General features: G+C 39.4%; 1 protein-coding gene across 5 annotated transcripts in view; it reads right to left on the bottom strand.

Moving 5' to 3' along the window:
• The window catches only part of phf21aa (PHD finger protein 21Aa), a 208208-nt gene that overhangs the window by 83059 nt on the left and 103504 nt on the right, over positions 1-21645 (bottom strand). For all 5 annotated transcript variants that reach the window (XR_013548426.1, XM_078415093.1, XM_078415095.1 and 2 more), the window contains one exon: positions 18313-18441. Coding sequence is in view for 4 of the 5 variants with exons in the window: in XM_078415093.1 (XP_078271219.1) it covers positions 18313-18441 (129 nt within the window). In the remaining variant the exon portion in view is untranslated. The remainder of the gene's footprint in view (positions 1-18312; positions 18442-21645) is intronic.

Here is a 21645-nt window from a genome sequence, read left to right as displayed (position 1 = left end):
GACCGCGAACGCGACAATGGTGGAAGCTGGAAGGTTGCTTTTTGATCTGGATGCCTGTGACTAGTGATGTGCCTCAAGCTTCGGTGCTGGGTCCGTTACTGTTTGTCATCTATATCAATGATTTGGATGAGAACTTAAACGGCAAGATTAACGAGTTTGCTGATGATACAAAAGTGGGTTGTTCTGCAGATAGTGAAGATGGTTGAGAAAAATTGCAACAGGATCTTGATCGATTGGTCAGGTGGGCTGAGGAATGGTTGATAGAATTTAATACAGAGAAATGTGCGGTGTTGCATTTTGGGAAGTCTAACCTGGGCAGGACCTAGACTGTGAATGGTAGGGCTCTGGGAAGTGTTGTATAGCAGAGGGATCTAGGTGTGCAGGTGCATGGTCCCTTGAAGGCTGAGTCGCAGGTAGATAGGGCGGTCAAAAAGGTGTATGTCACATTGGCCTTCATCAGTCAGACTATTGAGTATAGATGTTGAGAGGTCATGTTGCAGTTGTATAAGAGGTTGGTGAGGCCGCATTTAGAGTTTTGTGTTCAGTTCTGGGCACCATGGTATAGAAAAGATGTTGCCAAGCTGGAAACGATACAGAGAAGATTTACAAGGATGTTGCCAGGGCTAGAGGGTCTGAGCTAGAGGAAGAGGTTGAGTAGGCTGGGATTCTATTCCTTGGAGTGCAGGAGGATGAGGGGTGATCTTATTGAGGTGCATAAAATCATGAGAGGAATAGATCGGATAGATGCACAGTCTCTTGCCCAGAGTAGGTGAATCGAGGACATAGGTTTAAAGTGAAGGGGAAAAGATTTAATCTGAAGGGTAACTTTTTCACACAAATGGTGGTGGGTGGAACAAGCTGCCAGAGGAGGTAGTTGAGGCAGAGACTATACCATCATTTAAGAAGCAGTTAGACAGGTTTGGAGGGATATGGACCAAACACGGGCAGGTGGGACCAGTGTAGCTGGGACATATTGGCCAATGTGGGCAAGTTGGACCGGAAGGGCCTGTTTCCACACTCTATGACTAAGTGCAAGGTGCTGCATCAGGAGCACATATGAGTAGTGTACCACTTCACAAACTACTCAATTGCCTGCCCTCAGCCACAACTTTGCCCATTTGTGAGTCTGTGGTTCCCACATTGATCTCATTAGCCACAAAACCTGAGTGGAAGGGAGTCGTCCTTAATCCCAAAGCATTGCCTATCGAGAACTCCTCCACCAAATCATCCTGTAGTCATAAAAAATTTAATTGAACAACTAAATGCCACCATGTAGCCATTGATAGGAACCTTTAAGCCCACTCCAACTCACGTGAAAGGGAGAAGGCGGCGAGCAGGTAGCCCAGATAGGAAAAACACGCACGGACTGTCCGACAATCAGAACCACCTCACGCTCATGGAATCCTGTCACCAAAACTAAATGGCTGCCAGAGCTGATCTTTGTTGCCTGCCATTCTAATTGCAAGGGGAGGGGAAGGAAACACAAACTAACCCATTCAACATTTTTAAACTAAAACTACTGTAAAATTGTTTAAAATCACCTTAGCCATCCTGTGAAAAGCCAGCAACATATATGCAGTGATCACAAATCCATGATCCAGATGGAAGGCTCTTCAAGGCATACCCAGAATAGGGAGCAACAAGCTCATCTTTGAATTGACAACAGCATTCCTGGATTGCCTGAAGACAGTGCTCAACCGAATCTACCTGAGTCTTAGATAAATGGCCACCTGCATTACAATTTGAAGCTGGAAGACCCAAAGCACACTGTGGCTGACTGCTCCAAACCATGGATTGCATGATATCAACTGCCCATTTAAGGTCTGTTGTGGGAGACTCCACATTCTCTACTTAGTTCATTAGGAGGTCATTTGACTGCACGGATAACTGGCCATTTGAGTAAGCGGCTTTTTGTGGCATGAAAGAAGCAGAGAGACATGATACTGATTTATTTCCATTAACTACCCTTCATCCATCACCCGCAAGAAATTTCAGCACCACCAGACAGCAATAGTTTCTTCCTCTCTGTTATTAGGTTTCTGAATGGTCCTTCCATAAACTTAGGGTATTGTCTGATTCATCTCTACCCCATTGAGGACATTGGACTTTGTCCATGGAACTAATTTGTTACAATGCTGAGAACTATATTCTGCACTTCCCTTTGCTCTATCTATTGTACTTGAGTTTGACTTGTTTGTATTTAAGTCTGGCATATCTGATCTGTTTGGATAGCATGCAAATCAAGGCTTTTTACTGTACCTCAGTGCACATGACAACCTAGAAATTCCTCATAGGTTGGGAGGAGGAAAACACATGCTTTTTGTTCTTTACAAAACAATGAATAGCAGCAGTTTTGTTCCAGCGTTTGCTGGTGTTTAATATTTAGATTAGTGCCATATATTATTCAAATGTTTTAGCAAAAAAATAATTGAGGATTTCAATTATGAAGAATTCAATCTTCAGGGTCTGAACCCCAAGAAAACTAGTGAATCTGTTTCATTTTATTTTAAGCGATGTGGTGTGTAAACAGCGCACTCCTTTGAGGAATATAAAGGAAGAATAAAATAACTTAAACAGGCGGTTAGAAGGACCAAAAAGAACATGAAATGGCTTTCTGTAGCAAGGAATTGCAGATTCTAGTTTACACTGAAGATAGCCACAAAATGCTAGTAACTCAGCGGATCAGGCAGCGTCTCTGGAGCAAAGAAAGAAAAGGGCTTTGGTGAATTAAATTAAAGAAAATCCCAAGGTTATTTATACCTACATTACAAACAACCAGGAAGAATAATGGACTGTTCAAGGATAAAGGAGGGAATTTTTGCTTGGAGTTCGGATATAGGCGAGTATGACCTCATCAAGTAGTCAAGTCAAGTCAATTTTATTTGTATAGCACATTTAAAAACAACCCACATTGACCAAAGTGCTGTACATCAGTTCAGGTACTAAGAAACAAACATACAATGGCACACCAGCATAACAGCACATAAACAGTTCACAGCACCCCCTCAGAGGGCCTCAAACACTAGGGAGTAGAAATAAACTCTCATTATAACGGGCCATGCAGGGGGAATTATGTCCGTTATTGCCGATTGTCAGTTATAACCAAATAAGGAGTTATCATTGTATGTAGTTGAAACAAAGAACTGCAGATGATGGTGAATACACAAAAGGATACAAAGTGCTGGAGTAACGCAGCAGGTCTGGAGGAGATTTTGAAGCATCTTTGCTTGAAACTTTATTGTAGGGCCGTTTAGTGTAGCAGTGAGAGGTTGGCAAACAACCAACTTGTGGATATTGAATTTCAAACTCATCCCTCATATGCTTCCATGAATGAATCAATGAATACTTGGAGTTACACTTCAACTACAAACATCACCTATACACAGCTGTTCGACTATTGAGCCTCCAGTGAAGGTGCTAAACATACTTGCTTATGCTGCTTCGTCATGTGCTGATCATGCCCATTTTGTCATCACATGAATGTAATTGCACGCATCACAGAAACGCATACAAAGGTGCTCTGTGTTTGGACTGTGCCAAAGCATTTCAGTATACTTAAAGACCAGAATCACTCTAGCCATATCTTTTGACCGGTTTTAGGCTGATTTAATAACCTTGTGTGTGTACCTTCTAATATAATGTCGAAGTTTTTAAGGGAAGCTCGAGGGTAAGACTCCTTTCACAGAAGTAAAGGTTTTTTTTCCCAGCCTCTATTATTCTGACCTTAGCTTGAGTGTGCCCAAACTGCCAGGTCCAAATGCAAATTGCTTGTGAGCATTCTACTTCCTTCCTCTAGCTTTGATGCTTGTGTCAGTAGTGCAAGGTCAATATATTTTGTGCAAGACATATTTGCTACGTAAAGTGGAAAAAGACTGGTGCATGGAATGATCTTTTGGCAGGCAATTCGTGAGCGATTATATTTGGCTGGATTCATTGCCAAGATAGATACAAGATTTCTAACTTTCAACTATCGCCCTGTCCTCCACTATCACCCTGAGTACCGGCACACCACAGGGCTGTGTTCTGAGCCCCATGCTCTACTCCCTCTTCACACACGACTGTGTTCCTGCTGAGCTGCCACAACGCATAGATCAACTTGCACTTTACCCTGTCTAAAAACTGTTACAATTGTTTCGTTTCGTTGGGTTGCTGTTAATTACTTAAATTATTGCATCGTTTGGGAGGCGCATTCCCAATCTCGTTGTACTCCATCTGGCTCCTCTCAAAGAGAGCAACAAAGTGGCACAGCTGGTAGATCTGCTGTCTCACAGCACCAGAGTCCCAGGTTCGATCCTGACCTCAGATGCTGTCTGTGTGGAGTTTGAATGTTCTCTCTGTGACCTCGTGGGTTTCCTTTGGGTGCTCCAATTTCCTCCTACATCACAAAGATGCATGGGTTTGTAGGTTAATTGATTTCTGCAAATTACCCCAATTATGCAAGGAGTAGATGAGAAAGTGGGATAACATAATTTATCTGAGCGGGTGATCGTTGGTCAGTGTGGACTTGATGGGCCGAATGGTCTGTTACCACGCTGTCTTTCTAAAATAAATCTGGCACCATCTATCCCTCTCACCACCTGTTTATCTGGTTCCATCTATCACGTTTCAGCTTCCTTCGTACCTCTTCCTATCACTTTTACATGCTGGGTACATTCTTGCCATACATTGACCACCCCTTCACCTCCACCAATGCTGTTTGAACTGCTGAGTTCTGTTTGACCTGCAGTTTATCGTTTGCTTAGATTCCAGCATTAGCAGTTCTTGGATCTCTGTTCCTTATCCGTTTTCATAATCTACCCTGCCATTGGTACCATTATGCATCGAGCTCTATCCATTCACCCTTTTCAATGTTTTGCAGTCATTCAGTGGTATCATTGACTCTGGCAGCAAGCGGACAACATGTTACCTTAGGATCATATATGTAAAGCCCAGTGAGATGCTACCCTGATGCCAAGAACAGTCAGTCTGATCTCATGTACGGAATGCTTCTTGTAATAAGGCTGTATTGATGTCTGGACTAATTTGTTGCTTGATAACATTGCGGATATTGCTTTCCATTACTTTTCTAATGATTGCATATGCACTGACATGAAAACAACTGGCCAAATAACATACTTCCTGCTTTTGGTCAAAGGAACTCTTACATGAACAGCATCCTGTTTTAATGAATGGATGGATGTCCCTGTTGTTAGACCTACAAGAGCTGCTTCTCTGGAGATGAGGCGACTTGAAGAACACATCTACAGCATCATAGTTGGTATGCTGATAACCTTATTGTCTTTCACATATACATTGTATGCTTAGTCGTTTCTCACCACATGAGATGAATACATTTGGTGGACGAATGGCATCTATGATGGACTCCATGAGGAAGTTGAGATGGAGCATCTGTTCTGTACTTCTGGTTGCAGTGTTACAATTGCTTTGGAATTTTCATTCTGCATTACAGCTGCACTTAAAATGGGAATGTTCATGGAACTTCCTCCTCTTATCAACTGTTTTCATTGTTCACCACCATTGATGCATAAATGTTGTAAAGTAACAGAGCTCCGATTGGTTTTTGCTTTTGAAATCACTCAATTCTGTTAAAAAAAAAATAGAAATAGCCTTTTCATACCTCAGTGCCTGTTCTGTTGGTCAATAAATGGCTGAACATTTATACTAGCAGGACTTTTCTGTGCTAATCTCATATCATTTTATTCCAAACAATCTGGACCCAAGAGAGTTGAGGTTTTGCCGTTAAATGTATTAAAGAGCTGCACGTGACAACGTTTCACATGGTAGATTGATGGAATACATGGGAAGTTAGCAAGCGAGATTAAAAATTTGCCCAGTTGAATAATTGTAGAGAATTTTAATGATTGGTTGTAAATAGTGTGGTGTTATGCTGATGTAATTACAAACATTATAATAACTTCACTAATGCACATGGACACAGCAGGTAAAGGGAGTAGTCTCACATGAACAGCATTCTGTTTTGATGAGATGGCTCTGTTGTCAGGTCCACAAGAGCTGGTGTACTGGTGTTGGAGTTCCAAACCGATCACAATGGTTAGTCAAAATAGAAAAAGTTTTGACTGTATTTTAATTGGACGATCAACAAAATATCAGACTTTATATCAGTTTCCTATTAGATTACACAATACGTCTAATCGCAGTCCTGAAATTGCTATCTCCTTATCAGTGGATTGGCTCCATATTAACAAACGTTGAGTACGTAAAATGAAGCAGTTATCAAAATGACATCACCTTCCGACTATCTTTGTGTCAGTTCCTAATTCATATATTAAGTTGTGTGTGGATATTTCAACTCAACCATAATAGTAAATAGGCTTAACACAAATTTTAAGTTATTTTAATAAATGGAATGACCATCTGCACCTTGATGTCCAATAACTGGAAATACAAATTTGTGAACTAAGAACAATATCACCAAACAACTCAAGAACGAGCTACTTCAATGGAGCCATGTCTAGTTGTATGCTTGCTCACTTCTTTGCTCTGAATACTACTAAGGTGCAAGTTAAGCATTACAAATTACATAACTAAATTACAATTGCAGTGTCGAACAAAGATAAAATGAACAGTTGGTAGAGGCATTCAAAATCATTCGAAAATATATGCGAAGTACTTAAAAAACTCATATTGTATCGTATTTTAGAACAGCATGTACTAAACACTGAGAACAGACACCTAGTTCACGTCAAATCATTTCTAAAAGTGTTCCTATAAAATGTGTTTAAGAATAACAGCATCTTCAAATTAATGTAAAAAAATGCATTTACTTTACATCATATCAATGTTTGTTTTGAAAATGCAAATCCTAAAGATGCACTCAAGTGGGAAATTGAACAGGATCTATGCTGTATCATTGTACAAGACAAAAGTACATTATTCCTCAAAGCAATAATTAGAGCTTCTTATCAAGATCTTGACAACTCCATCAAATCCTGCCCCAACAAATACCTCATTTTTTTAACCTTTATGAATTGAGCAATACTGATTTAATTTTTTTTGACATTTCACAATTCCAAGTGATTACACAATTGATTCATTCAAAATACCTTTAAATGATTGTTTCTCATGTATGTGCACAGTTAGCGAGCGGGACTTTCCTCATAACTGTACAATGTTCCAATCTACTAACATACAATCCAATCATTTTATTGGATAATTATTTGATTAACTGTGTTTGCAAAATAACTCCTGCTCATTGGCTGAATAAAGGTACTCTCTAAGTCAGACTACAGCTCTTTGTTTACTTAAAGAAAAGTGAAGAGCATTAACTCAATGGTGAGAGTCATAAAAAATTGCCCATGTGGTAAATTCAATCTTATTGCTTGGAGGCTACAAAATAATCTAGAGACTCCTGCACTGAAAAGTTTAAAACCACATCAATTTGTGGAATAGTAGTTTCAGATTGTTCTCAACAGAAATGGAAGTGGATTAACAAAAGCACATTTAAATTATTTCATCCTCAAATCACAACACTCTGCACAAAGTTAGCAATCTAACTATTTCCTGTCTTTTACATTATTTCACGCCTTTCTCTTGAAATTCTTACCATCATATTTCATGACCTCCCTTAGGTACCTTCTGAGTTCGTAATACTAAAAAACTATTTGACTATTTGAAAAACTGGGCAAAATATGTCCATATTTTCCAGATATCTATTACTGTAAATTCTATTACTGAGTCACTGAACATTGAACTAGAACATAAATTCTAGTTTATTTCATGTCCTCCTGGACTTAGTTAATGACAACTAGTGCATTCATTTGACTGCTCCGGCTGAGATCAGCGAATTCAACAACTCAGATACAGAGCATGGAATCTTCCTCATCTATGCAGCTCCATAGGACTTTGGGCAGGCCGCATTTGGAAAATTACGTGCAGTTCTGGCCACCCCAACACTGGAAAGATGTGGATGCTTTGGAAAGGGTGCAGAGAAGGTTTACCGTAATGCTGCCTGGATTAGAGGGTTTCAGTTGCAGGCTGGATAGACTGGGATTGTTTTCTCTGGAACATCAGAGGTTGAGGGGAGACCTGATAAGTATATAAATTTATGAGAGGCATAGATGAGGTAGACAGTCCTAACCTTTTTCACATGGTGGAAATATCCAAGACTATAAGGAATTGTTACAGGTTGAAAGGGGGAAATTTTATGGAGATTTAAAAAAATATATTTTTACACAGAGCAGTGGGGGCCTGGAACGCATTGCCTGGGGCGGTGGGGGGCAGATGTGATAGTAGCATATAAGAGGCTTTTAGATCGGCACATGGAAGTGTAGGAAATCGTAGGATTTGGATCATATACAGGCAGATGAGAACAGAAACTTGGCATCATGTTTGACACAAACATTAACACCAGCTCCTGTGCAGTACTGACTTTGTGCCCTGTGTGATACTCCAACAAATCGTCCAGTGCAATCCTCACCCAACATGGAACTATAAACGCCAAATTTCTGTACTTCATAGCAAGCTATGGTATATTAATAAAAGGCATTGGCATATTCAAGATATCTGGCTAACTGCAATATTATTACGACTTTCCCCACAATTTACACTGCACATATATATCATATCATAAAATAACATTAGCAACCAAACTGAAACTATTTTTCTCTCAGCATCTCAAATTTTGCATATTAAATAAAAAAGATCAGAAAGAGGACGAAAAAATATTTAACATTTTCTATCCATGCTATAACTTAAATTTGCATAAGCACTTTGTAAATCATCTGCTCTTACTCTGATCTGCAATTTAACTATTTTGATAGAATTACATATTCATCTCCACCATAATTACAAAGATCATGTTTTGCACCATCTGAGACTAAAGTCCAAGAGCTTCCAAGTCTGGGGTGCTCCTCACAAGCTGTGTCCTTTAGAAGCTTGGATATGCTAACAGCCTTGGTATATTCTCAGCATTGAAACTTTCTCCACTGTTCTTTTACATTGGTGATGATCAAATGGAGAATGTTATCAATTTTAGAAGAAAATGAAGATATAGAAATCAGATTCTCAATAAATACAAATGACAAGTGCAACTTCTGTTTTTAGGTAAATTGGCTGCTTTAACTTTATGGTGCATTGTTCAGCATCCAAAGCAGCCTGAATGTGGCTTTGATAACTGACACACTTTAATCAGAAACATTTGGAAAAGATTGAAGTGCAGGTGATAAAGCTGCAACTAAGAAAGAATCAAATTGTTCAAAACTTTGTGTGGAAATTTTTGAAATAATTAAGGAATACAAAAAGATTGTGATGTGAATTCAGAATAATAATTGTAAGTAGACTCAAACAGATCCAAAAGACTAAACAAAAATCACTGTACATCTGGATGATGGGACACTAATTTGAAGGTGAATAATAGATACCTCCACTATAGGTCGACTTTCAATATATCTGCCAAGACTTGATAAACTGGCTTAAAATATCAAAATATCAGGCACAAATAAGTTTATCACCCATTATAAGAATGCCAAGATATTTTCTTTATTAACCAAATTGTAATCCCAGTAGTATTAGGGTTCTTTTTTTTTTAAAGAGGAAGATCAATAACAGATAGATCAACTGTGATGCAAACCATGTATCAAAATTATAATTATTTCATAGATTTGTAGTAGGTAAAGATGCATTCTCTACACCGATCATTTTCAAATGATCACCTCTTATAAAACCTGATGAATTACCAGATATTCTAATTTTGCAAATGAGATGCCCATCTTGGGAATTATTGCAATATTGTCACATGAATGCTAGTTTCTAATCTGCCTTTATATTTTCTTCTGTTTTCTCTAGCTATATGTTACTAGTGATGGTTTAAAAGAAATCATAGATTTTTGTTTTATCCTAGCAAATCTGCTGTTCACATTGGATCCAAGGATAACATCGGTTAAAATATCTCAGCTGATAATCAAGTCAATAGTCAATGCATTGTTCAGCATCCATAGCAGCCTGGATGTGGCTTTGATGACTGACACACTTTAATCAGAAACCTTTGGAAAAGATTGAAGTGCAGGTGATAAAGCTGCAACTAAGAAAGAATCAAATTGTTCAAAACTTTGTGTGGAAATTTTTGAAATAGTTAAGGAATACAAAAAGATTGTGGTGTGAATTCAGAATAATAATTGTAAGTAGACTCAAACAGATCCAAAAGACTAAACATAAATCACTGTAATTGGATGATGGGACACTAATAATAATAATAATAATAAGACGAATATGTAATAGATTTTTGTTTTATCCTAGCAAATCTGCTGTTCACATTGGATCCAAGGATAACATCCGTTAAAATATCTCAGCTGATAATCAAGTCTGCTAGCCAATTTTCAGCCAATTACAAAAAAGATCTTTAAACTATCAAAAAAAATTATTGGATCAAGAGGATAAACTTTCACATGTTTGTGTATACAGGCTCAAATGAAATCAGGAGCCATATTGTAGTCAATGCTTAATGAGCTAGAAGCCTTGGAAAGCAGATTGACAAAATTAAAGTGCTGAAGAAAGATGATACTACATCAGCAACTAACTGCTGAGAGACTATTTTGTGGTTGATAGTGGCCTGAAAAAATGATACCTCTCAAGTCTGAGTTTAACATTTTAAATATTAGGAATAGACATACAAAAAGTTAATCACTGCAATTTTTTTTCCAAGAGAGTGAAATTTAAGCCCTACTGACATTGAGATACTGCCTTTCTTGCAGACATACCATACAGGATTTTACAAGACTTTAAGATGAAGTACTGATTCTAAGGATTTCTCCAACTGGAATTACAGACATGCTAACCATACCATTTTATTGTAAATGTCAGCAATTGTTCAGTGAACAGCATCCTTGTGCTCAAGTTCAAAAATGTTAGGTTGAACATAGACTCTAAATGACATATTAATTGTTACACCACCAGGCTGTGGCAATGTTGGTGGTGCTTTATTTTGTATTAAACTTTGGCGGAATGCCCCATCTAATGCAAGGAAGCTCTTCCCACTGTCCTGACCAAAATGAATCCCTCCCAATCATAACCAGTCGTTACATTATTCTTTATGGACCTTTCCTGTACATAAGCTAGCTCCCACGTCCTCATGACAAAAGTGATTACATTTCAAGAAGTTTCTTAATGACCTATAATATGTAATACAGTGTGGCGGTCCCCTGGGTATCAGGCCACTCCTAGGGTCAGTCCCCTCGGCACTTGACGGACAGGCTACGGGGTTTATACTCAGGCTGTTTGGGGGAGTGGTTCATCCCTGCGGTGGAACTCGTTGTGAGTGGATGCTCACAACTGGAGTAAAGAACTTTTTAAACCTGCCTGGCGTTCAGCCTTTTTCTGGCCTCTTCCAGGTCACTACACTGGTGACCCCGACGTTCATCACGTGTCGTGATGAACCGCAACAATGCACAACTCAGTCCTGCCGACCTCGATGCCGTCGCGCTTAAACTTCCAACTTTGTGGACCAAAGAGCCTGATGTCTGGGCTCAGCAGGCAGAGGCACAGTTTACTGTGCGTGGCGTGACAGGCCAAATATTTCTACGTCGTCGGCGCTCTGGACCAGGCGACTGCGAGGCGAGTTAAACCTTACCTCCGCGCCCCCCGGCAACTAACAAAGATGCGGGCCTCAAGGCCCTGCTTATCAGGAGGTTTGGCCTTAGCGAGTCCGAGCGGGCAGCTCGGGTTATGAGCATGGAGGGCCTCGGGGACCGACAGCCGTCGGCCCTCCTGGAGGACATGCTCGCCCTTATGGGCGACCACGAGCCCTGTTTCCTGTTCAAGCACGCTTACTGCACGGCAGTTTCGAGCCTGAACCTGGAGGACATTGCCTGTGGTCCAGGGGGCGCAACGCTGCTGTGCAACATCTCCACTGGCCCGCCGCGGCCCATCATCCCCGTCGCCTGGCGGCGCAGGGTTTTCGAGGTGCTCCACGGGCTTGCCCATCCCTCCATTCGGGCGACGACAGCCCTCGTAGCCTCCCGCTTCATGTGGTACGGGCTGCGTAAGCAGGTTGCACACTGGGCACACACCTGCATCCCGTGCCAGACCGCCAAGATCCAGCGACACGAGTGTGCGCCTCTGCAGGAGTTCGGCGTCCCTCGGCAGCGGTTCGACCACATTCATGTGGACATCGTGGGGCTGCTGCCGCCATCCCGGGGCATGACCCACCTCTTCACCGCGGTCGACTGCTTCACGTCCCCAGTGTGTGTAGGATTGTGTTAATGTGCGGCGATCGCTAGTAGGTCCGGACTCGTTGGGCCGAAGGGCCTGTTTCCGTGTTGTATCTCTAAACTAAACTAAATCAGGTGGTGATTTACCTCTGCCTTTAAAATATTCGAAGTCTGCTTCCACCCATTTTAATAAAATGTTCTGATCGCTCTCAACCATTAGAGAAAAAATATGACCTCCACTATCTTAAATGGGTGATCTCTTGTAAGCATTTAAAGCAAATATGAAAGATGCATTAGGGAAGGACACATATTTGCTTGATTATGCAGAAATAGCACATACAATAAGAAACCTGCATCATAAACACAGTGATTTGGATTAAGTAACAGAAAAGTAATTCAACCAGTGCTAATAATGCTTGAGCACAAAGAACCCATGTGTCCATCATAAACAGAACAATTCTGCCAACCATGATGCTCATCTAAGCTAGATATTTGCCTGCATTTGGCCCATTTCCCGTCTGAATTCCTTTTAAAATGCCATTGTTGTACTGTCTCAATTATTTCCTTGGCAGCTTGTTCCATTTACCCACCATCCTGTGTGCAAAAGCTGCCTCTCAGGATCCTATTAATTCTTATAACTTCTTGTAAAGAATGTTTGATCTACTGGAGTGGATATTCGGGGGTGGGGGTGGGGGGGGGGGGGGGGTTGGTGGGCAGCCATGTCTTACAGACCTCATTGAGTTTGTTGACAATGTTACGAAGATGATTGATGAGGGCAGGGCAATGGATGTTGTCAACATGGAATTTAGGAAGGTCCCTCATGGTAGGCTGATCCAGAAAATTAACTGCATGAAATTCATGGCGACTCAGTAATTTGGATTCAGATTACACTTACTAATTAAAGACAGAGAGTAGTGCTGATAGGGGGCCACTCTCGCTGGAGGCCTGTAAGCAGTGGAGTGCCACAGGAATCACTATCACTACTTGGACCATAGTTGTTTGCGAATTATATAAATGACTTTGACGAAAATGTTATTTACTAAGTTTGCAACACAAAAATTGGTGGAGTACCAGACAGTGAAGAACGTTGTCAAAGGATGTAGCAGGATGCAGATCAGTAGTGGGAGGAGAAAGGCAGATGGAGTATAACCCAGGCCAGTGTGGGGATTGCCATTTGGGAGGTCAAATGCAAAGGAAAAGCCAGGACCTTTAACAGCATTAAAGGTGTTTAAAGGGGTTGGGATCCAAGCCCATTGCTCCCTGGAAGTAGGGATACGAGTAGATAGAGTGGTAAAGAATGCGAATGACAGTAAGTCATGTTGCGGGTTTACTAAACTTTGGTCAGGCTACATTTGGAGTATTGTATGTTTTTTTGGTCCCATTACAGGAAGGACGTGGATTCGTTTGGCAGAGAGTGCAGAAGAGATTTACTAGGATGCTGCCTTGATTAGAATGGAATAGCTAAAAGGTGGTCAAACTTGAACTGTTTTCTCCAAAGTACCGGAATCTGAGGGAAGACCTGGTACAAGTCCTCAAATTTGTGAGAACCATAGATAGGGTAGACAGGCAGAATATTTTTCGCAGGGTGCAAATGTCAAATACTAGAAGGCATAGGTTTAGGGTGAAAGAGGGAAAGATTAAATGAAATACACGGGACATTTCTTTTTCTTTTTTTTTCCAGTTTTATAATTGCTATTTATTATTATTATCAAAACTGGAAGAGAATTAACATCAGGTTTTGTGTCCTCTTGCTATCTTCACATCCACATGTTCATGACAAGTACTCAATATCATATTGGACTGGCCTGTCCATTCCCTCCACAGATGCTGCCCAACCCACTGAGTTTTTCCAGTATTTTGAATTTTGTACAAATATGAGATCTTGGAACATCACCATGATTCAATGCCATTTCTTATCAGGTACATTAATCTAAAGTCTAGTACCGTTATGAGTTGAATATAAGAACCATTTTGATTAGAGAAAAATGTCACAAATAGCAAGAAGATGAAAAGAAAACTTTCATGATAAGTAGTATAAAACGTTGGTCATATATATACAGAAACCTCTACACCGGTACAATGGCACAGCTGATGGAGCTGATGTCTCCTAATGCCAGAGACCTGGGTTCGATCCAGACCTCAGGTACTGTGTGGGGTTTGCCTTTTCTCCTTGTGACTATGTGGGCCTCCTCTGGGTGCTCCACCTTCCTCCCACATCCCAAAGACGTGTGGGTTTGTAGGTAAAATAGCCTCTGTAAATTGCCACTAATGAGTAGGGAGTGGACGAGAAAGTGGGACAACATAGAACTAATGTGAAAAGTGTGAACTTAATGGGCCAAAGGGCATGTTTCTTCATTACACCATTTTTAAAAATTATTATTATTTTTTTTAATTTAAAGCATATGTACAAATAATAATAAACGACAAACTGGTTATAGAGTTCTTACATAGCTTCAATTTTAAATTTTTAAAGAAAAAATAAAGATGAAAAGAGACTGAAAAAAAAAGACTATAAACTAATAGAGAGAAAGCAAAGAAAAAAGAGAATTACAAACATAAAAATTATGGGGATAGATCCGGGAGTTAGTGAGTATAGTTGTACATCCAACCCTAAACTCAAGTTTTAGCTTTAGTTTTAAATTTTGTGACAAACCCATTTACTTTTTTAAAAATTCAATAAATGGAGACCATATTTTAAAAAATAGATCTGGTTTGTCAATTAAGGCAAACCTTATTTTTTCCAAATGCAAGGTCTCGGTCGGTCATTTCCGTAATCCACATTTTAGTTGTGGGAGTTACTGGTTACTGTTTTTTTTTTTTACATAGAGAGTGATAGGTTCATGGAATGTGCTGCAAGGGGGGTGGTGTAATTTGATACAATCATGGTGTTTAAGAGGTTTCTAGATGGGCACAAGCATTTTAGACAGGCACATGAATATGCAGGAAATGGGGAGATATGGATCACATGCAGACAGAAGGGATTAGTTTAATTTGGCATCATGTTCCGCACAGACATCATGGGCCAAAGGGCCTGCTCTATAGTTTGTGTACCCGCTGACAAAAAAGTACAAAGTATTGTTTACATTGAGGGAGACCATAAGAATGCTGTTGTCTGGAAATCTCATACATAAAACATGAAGTTAACAAGAAGTTAGGAAACATTTTTTCAAGTTCAGTCATGATCTTATTGAATTAAAAACAGGCTTGAGTGGCTGGCCATATTTCGCTCCCATATCCTATGTACTTAGTTGTCCTAAATTTAAGAAAACCTGCCAGCAGAAAGCTCCCTTGATCTAACCGTTGAGGCTCAATATAACTAGGGTCCTGTGTGATGTTGATGGATAGATACATGCACCAAAATAGTACTATTCACAAACTGCTGAGAAGATATTTTAACAAATGACACAGCTACATCCCAGGCTTGCCAAATGTAAAATCTGTTAAGCTTTTAGTCTGATGCTCTATGTCCTGGACATAGTCCTGGACATAGTGGGGGAAAAAGCACCATAAAAAGTGCCAAGTAAAAGAAAATGATAATGGGACAGTGAAAAACAAACATTTGAACAGAGGAGCTCTAATACGAGTAGCAAAATCATTACCTAAAATACCAAGGAGAAAATATGTGGATGCTGGAAATCTAAAATAAAAACAGAAAATGTAAATGTCCATCAACTAAAATGTTGAACTCCGGGCAAGTCCAAAAGGCCTTAACATACTAGCATGGAAGCCAAGGTGCTTTTCCTGAAGCTTACATTGAACTTCATTAGAATAGCATAGGAGACAATGCTCAGAAACGAGATGCCAAGTGGTAAGGAGAATCAAGGTGGTAGATGACCAGAAGATCATGTGGATTAAATATCTATAAAATTGCTATTTGGTATCTCTAGAGCAAATGATACAATACTATGATAAGCAAATAAAATATACTGTACTGACAATAGTGCACAGAATACTGCTGACTGCAGAGTGGGCTTATTGCTCTGGACAGAGCTAAAAGGGCAGGCATTGCATCTATATGTTGGTATAGATGAAAGAGTGAACCAGAGTGTTCCAGAGGAAATTATTCCTTTATTCTATCAAAAGATGAGGGGAAATACCAATGTGCTGTGTTTTCAATCAGAAATGATAGAAGATTATCGACTGATAAAGTATAGTGAGAGACGCAGACAAGGAGAGAGGCCACCCTGATTTTGGGAGGGAAGGAAAAAACAGTCAGTGCAGAACATGGAAATGGACCTGATAACAGTTGAGGGCTCTGTCAATTATGGGTACAAGGGAATCTGAAGTTAAAGTTAAAAAAAGGAGAGCATACCAGTGACTTATTAAAGTGGACATTATCAAAATAAATGTGATAGCGAAAGGAAATTGACACAAGGAAATGAAGTTCATACAGCAAGCATAATGTGAGGAAGTTTTGGCACTTAGTTATTGTTGCTCATCCATCCCTTCAATTGAAAGTGGAGGAAAGTTTTAAAAAAAAATCAGAAATGGCATTCATTAATATACAAATAGCAAGGAAAGTGTACACAAACAACGCAAGGTTACAATTGGTATCTGAATGCAAGTGGGAGGGTTTGTCCATATATTTGATAAAATAATCTGGAAATTCAGGGACGTCGCGGGAAAGTGAACAGTACTGGGAACCAATGCTTTTATTTTGATTGTAAAATAATATTTTTACAATCTATTATAAACACTGATAAGGGAAAAGGTGCAAAGTACAGGCAGATTTTATAGCAGGTAAAAGGTGACATTCGATTAAAGCAATATTACAAAAATAATTTAAAAGTTACTTCATAACGGTGGTACAATGTAATTTTAAGTTGTGAACTAAAACTTGCAGTTCAAAGCTTTCACCGAGTTTCTTTTTAAGAATTAAGAATCTACTTCTGTCTTAAAAAAAATTCAAAGACTCTGCCTCAACTACCTTTTAAGGAGAAAAGTTGCACATAATCCTGATCCTCTTAAATCCAGGTTTCTGGCACTGTAAGGCAGCAACACTACCTGCTGCGCCACTGCATCGTCCCTGCGTTGTAATATCCAGTTCAATCCTTTTGGCACTCCAAATTCCTCCAGGCAAATTAAAGATATGTTTAAATTAATATTCTATATTGGGGTTTTTTTTGTCGCAATCTTGGGACAATGTTTGGTGGTTGTTAGCAGTTTCTTTGTCTTTATTTCTACCCCAACACTCTTTGATGTCCCTCGTCTCCATGTGGACTTCAAATTTTCTCCCTTTTTCTTTGCGTGGGACTCCTCCTGCTTTCATTTTCTCTTCCAAGGCTTCCAAAGACTATATTAGCTTTCCTTCTCACCCTGTCAATCACTTCATTGGTCACTCATTTTTAAATGAATCAAGCACTACCTGTACGCCCATGCAAAGCTCTCTCTGATACGTTCTGCCATAATGTCGAGCACAATTATGGCCAGTTATTTAGTAAAACTCCGTTTTGAAGGAAATACACTTGGATTAGCTGTGACGTAAGCATGAACTTGGCTACAGTTTAAAAAACCTGTGTGCCAGATGTCATCTTTAAGGGAAATGTTCTGGTGCTTGTAAACATACTTAAATCTGCAGCTAATTCACAGCCTGAAATTTACCCAAAACGATTCCATCCAAACAGTCAGACACGATCAAAAGTGATAAATGAAAGGTCTCCTGTCCACATCATGTGATGTTATCCTCAGGCTACTGGGCCATTAGATAAATCTAAAAGGTGCAGTTGTTCTATACAAGTTTCAACCCTCCAAAGAAGAGAAATTAACTATTGCTGTATTGGAATTTGCAAAGAAGACAACATCCCAGAGAGCCGCACAATTTTCAATGTTCAAATTAATACATCTATACAAAGATACATTTTGCTGACAATACTCCCAAGGTTGTAGAAGGGATAAATGTAATGGGCACACACCAACTGAAAATTAACTTTAAAAGTTTGTTTCACATTGTTGTCATCACACCGAAAAGCTGTTGCAACGACTACTGATAGGCGAGAATATGGATGCAGTGCAACACGTTGCAAACTCATTAGATAGCTCCGTGCATAGTGATGAAAATAAATGAATTGAAGTTGAGGTAAAATCATTGGTGCAGACTTGACAGGAGGTATGGCTTGTTACTTATTGTAATATGTTACCATTTTATTACCTGTGGGCTGCTCAGTTGTGGTAGAGTCTGTTGCTGTTGCAGTACCTGCGGCTGTTGCATTGGCAGTTTGCCTTCATGGTGTTCCTGTTTCACCATCAAATCTTTCCTCAGCTGTTCAACCACTTTTTTCTGGAAGAAAAAAATGATTTTAGTTGCAATTCAGAAACATACTACACAGAATTTATGGTACTTTTAAGTTATTCTGGTCAAGGAAATCATCTTGAAATAAGATTAAAGAATTGGAAAGGAATATAATTTCCATGAAGACCACGTGAAAAATTTAATTATTTCCATACTAACTTCCAACAGAGCCCAGGAGAGACCAGTCGTTGGAATAGACATAATGAACAATATACATCTATGGAATTGCAGTAATTTTGAACAATATGAACCTGGAAAACTGCAGAATATCAAAAACAATACCATACATTATGAGATTGGCCAAGTGAAAATAGGATGTGCCATGAAATAGTTGGCAGCACATGCTTCAATCATAACATTCAGCTGCAGAGCAATAGCAACTTTGTAAATAAGCTAACCAAGTAAATCAACATTCAGAAATATCCTGTGATTTTAGCTAGCCTGAGTACTAGCACAAATCTCCTGGAGTAGCTGCGGCAGCATTACGTGAACACCAGAGCCAGTATGCACTAATTGTGTCGGTTGGTTTTGTAAAACACACAGTAAGGTTTTCTCTCTGATACGTTCTGCAATAATGGTGAGTACAATTATGGCCAGTTATTTAGTAAACCATTTGCACAATATAACCAATCAAGTTTGAACAAGTTTTCAACCTACTACTCACAAATGGGTATTATAAAGGTTGCGGAGAGCAGGGAAAAATTAATAAAGGAAAAAAAGATGGCTGAGTTAATAAATCAGTCTTGAATGTTATTCTTTTTATATTCCTTAATAATATATGAATGTCACTGACAAGACCAGTGTTTGTTTCATCTCTAATTGGCCTCAAGAAGCTTCAGTTGGACATTCTTGATTTCCTGACACCTTCCTTGTGATTGTTTTTCAATAGCGCTATGGGGAAAGAGATTCTAAACAGACCTAACAATGAAGGGATCAATTTATTTCTAAATTAGGCCATTAGGAGGAAAACCTGCAGGTGATGCTGTACACATGTTGCCTTTGCCCTTCTTGATGGTAGAGATTGTTGGTTCAGTAAATGTTGTCAGAGTAGCCAGTTAATAATTGCAGCATATTTTGTAGACCATGCACATCACAGGTTTGGTGTGCCAAAGGTGAATGGCGTAAATGTTTATGGTGATAGGTGGGATACCAATGAAGCAAGCTGTTTTATTCTGAATAACACCAAGCCTTTTAGTTTAGAGATACAGGCCCTCCAGCCCACCAAATCTACTTCAACCATCGATCACGTACACTCGTTCTATGTTATCTCACTTTCTCATCTGACACACTCGGGGCAATTTACAGAAGCCAATTAACCTACAAACCTGCATGTCTTTGGAATGTTGGAGGAAACTAGAGCACCTGGAAAAAACCCACGCAGTCAACGGAAGAACGTACAAACTCCTGTGGCAGTAGTCAGGATCGAACCCTGGGCTTTGACGTTGCGAGGCAGCTGCTCTACCACTGTGCCACTGAAACTTAAGTGCTGTTGCAACTGTATGCATCCAGGCAAGTGGAGAGTATTCCATCACAGTTCTGAATTGTGCCTTGTAAATATTGAAGGACTTTTCAATTAGATTTTTAATCAATTGTGACCCCCAAGATGATATTAATGTTAATAGTGTAGGGCTTATTGATGGTGATGCCATTGAATGTTAAGGGAAGGTGGTTCAGCTCACTCTTGATGGGGAGAGCATTGCCTAGAACCTACATGGTCTTACTGCCACTTATCAGGCCTGGCCTGAATTGCAGATGGAATTGAACACTTATAATCATTGGTAAACATTGTCACTTTGCAACTATAAACTTAGTACAGTCTTTGAAAAAGAAGGTAGTTGAATAACTGTGGCATTGCCTCAGGGTTGGGATGGTGGCATCCAATTCAGCCATACAAACCTGGAAGGTCCCTGGTGGTCTGAGATGAGCTACCTTACCTCTGACAGTGAAGTGATAAAAGCCACAAAAATTAAATCTTGCTTTCCTGGGTTAAAGACGATAAGGAAACCAAAGGAATTAAAGAGGGGAAGGAAACTAAGAGTAAAAGTAGTGCAGCTGTGTTGAATCAATAATCTGTAACTATTATTGGACAAGGAATAAATATGACAGGATTTAGACTTTACTTTAGAGAAACAGTGCAGAAACAGGCCCTTCGGCCGACCAGTGATCATGTCGTACACAAACACTATCCTACATGCCAGGGACAATTTACAAATTTACCAAAGCCAATCAACCTACAAACCTGTACTTCTTTGGAGTGTGGGAGGAAACCGGAGCACCCGGAAAAAAGCCCACGCAGTCACAAGGTGAACGTTAAAAACTCTGTACAGACAGCATCTGTAGTCAGGATCAAACCCGGGTCTCTGGGGCCATTGCACTGTGTGCATGCAATTTTTTATATTTTTATAAATCATCCATAAATTGCAAATGAGTTTATGGTTCTACTGCTACTCCACTGTGCCACTCAGATTTTGTTCAAGTAGTTATGTCCTTATGATCAAATAAAGTATCAATACACAAGCTTGGTTCACAGGTAAGCATTTGAAGAAGGGTACTTTGTTGCACGGATCTTTTGCATTAAATTAGGCAGAATAAATAGCATAGTTGAACTATGGAAGAAAGCAAAGAGCAAAAACAATCATAAAAACTAGTAAATACTATTTAATTTAATGAGATATTTTTCTGTGAATGCATTATAAGAAATGAGCACACTTTCTGTGAATGAATTATAAGAATGAGCTCACTTCCACAATGCATTCAGCGACAGAGTGTGCATGTTTATAAACCAGTTCTATTGTGAAAATATTTACAACACCATGATGCCTTTGCAGATATTTCCTTTATCGTTCTTTACATCTTTAAAAATAGGGAATCGTTACCAAGTAACAGAAATTCCAACAAAAATAAATCAAGTTTTAATTTTGTACTGCTGTCCACAAATTAGTTTATTCTGTTTCAAGGAAACAACTGCTTACTGTGATATCTAATCAAGATAAGCAAAACATCAATCATAAAAGGCACAAGGAAAATGTAAAAGGATTCAGTAATTAAATACACTGAAAAAATGAAACAATAAAACTCATTTGCAATTCATGGATGATTTATACAAATATAGCAAACTGCATGCACATAGACAAACATTATACAAAAATATATTCAAACAGCAATTTACTGTAATAGCAACCTATCACAAAA

Source organism: Rhinoraja longicauda, chromosome 18 (genome assembly GCF_053455715.1).
Source record: "Rhinoraja longicauda isolate Sanriku21f chromosome 18, sRhiLon1.1, whole genome shotgun sequence".
NCBI lineage: Eukaryota > Metazoa > Chordata > Chondrichthyes > Rajiformes > Arhynchobatidae > Rhinoraja > Rhinoraja longicauda.
This window is presented reverse-complemented; position numbering and strand designations above follow the sequence as displayed.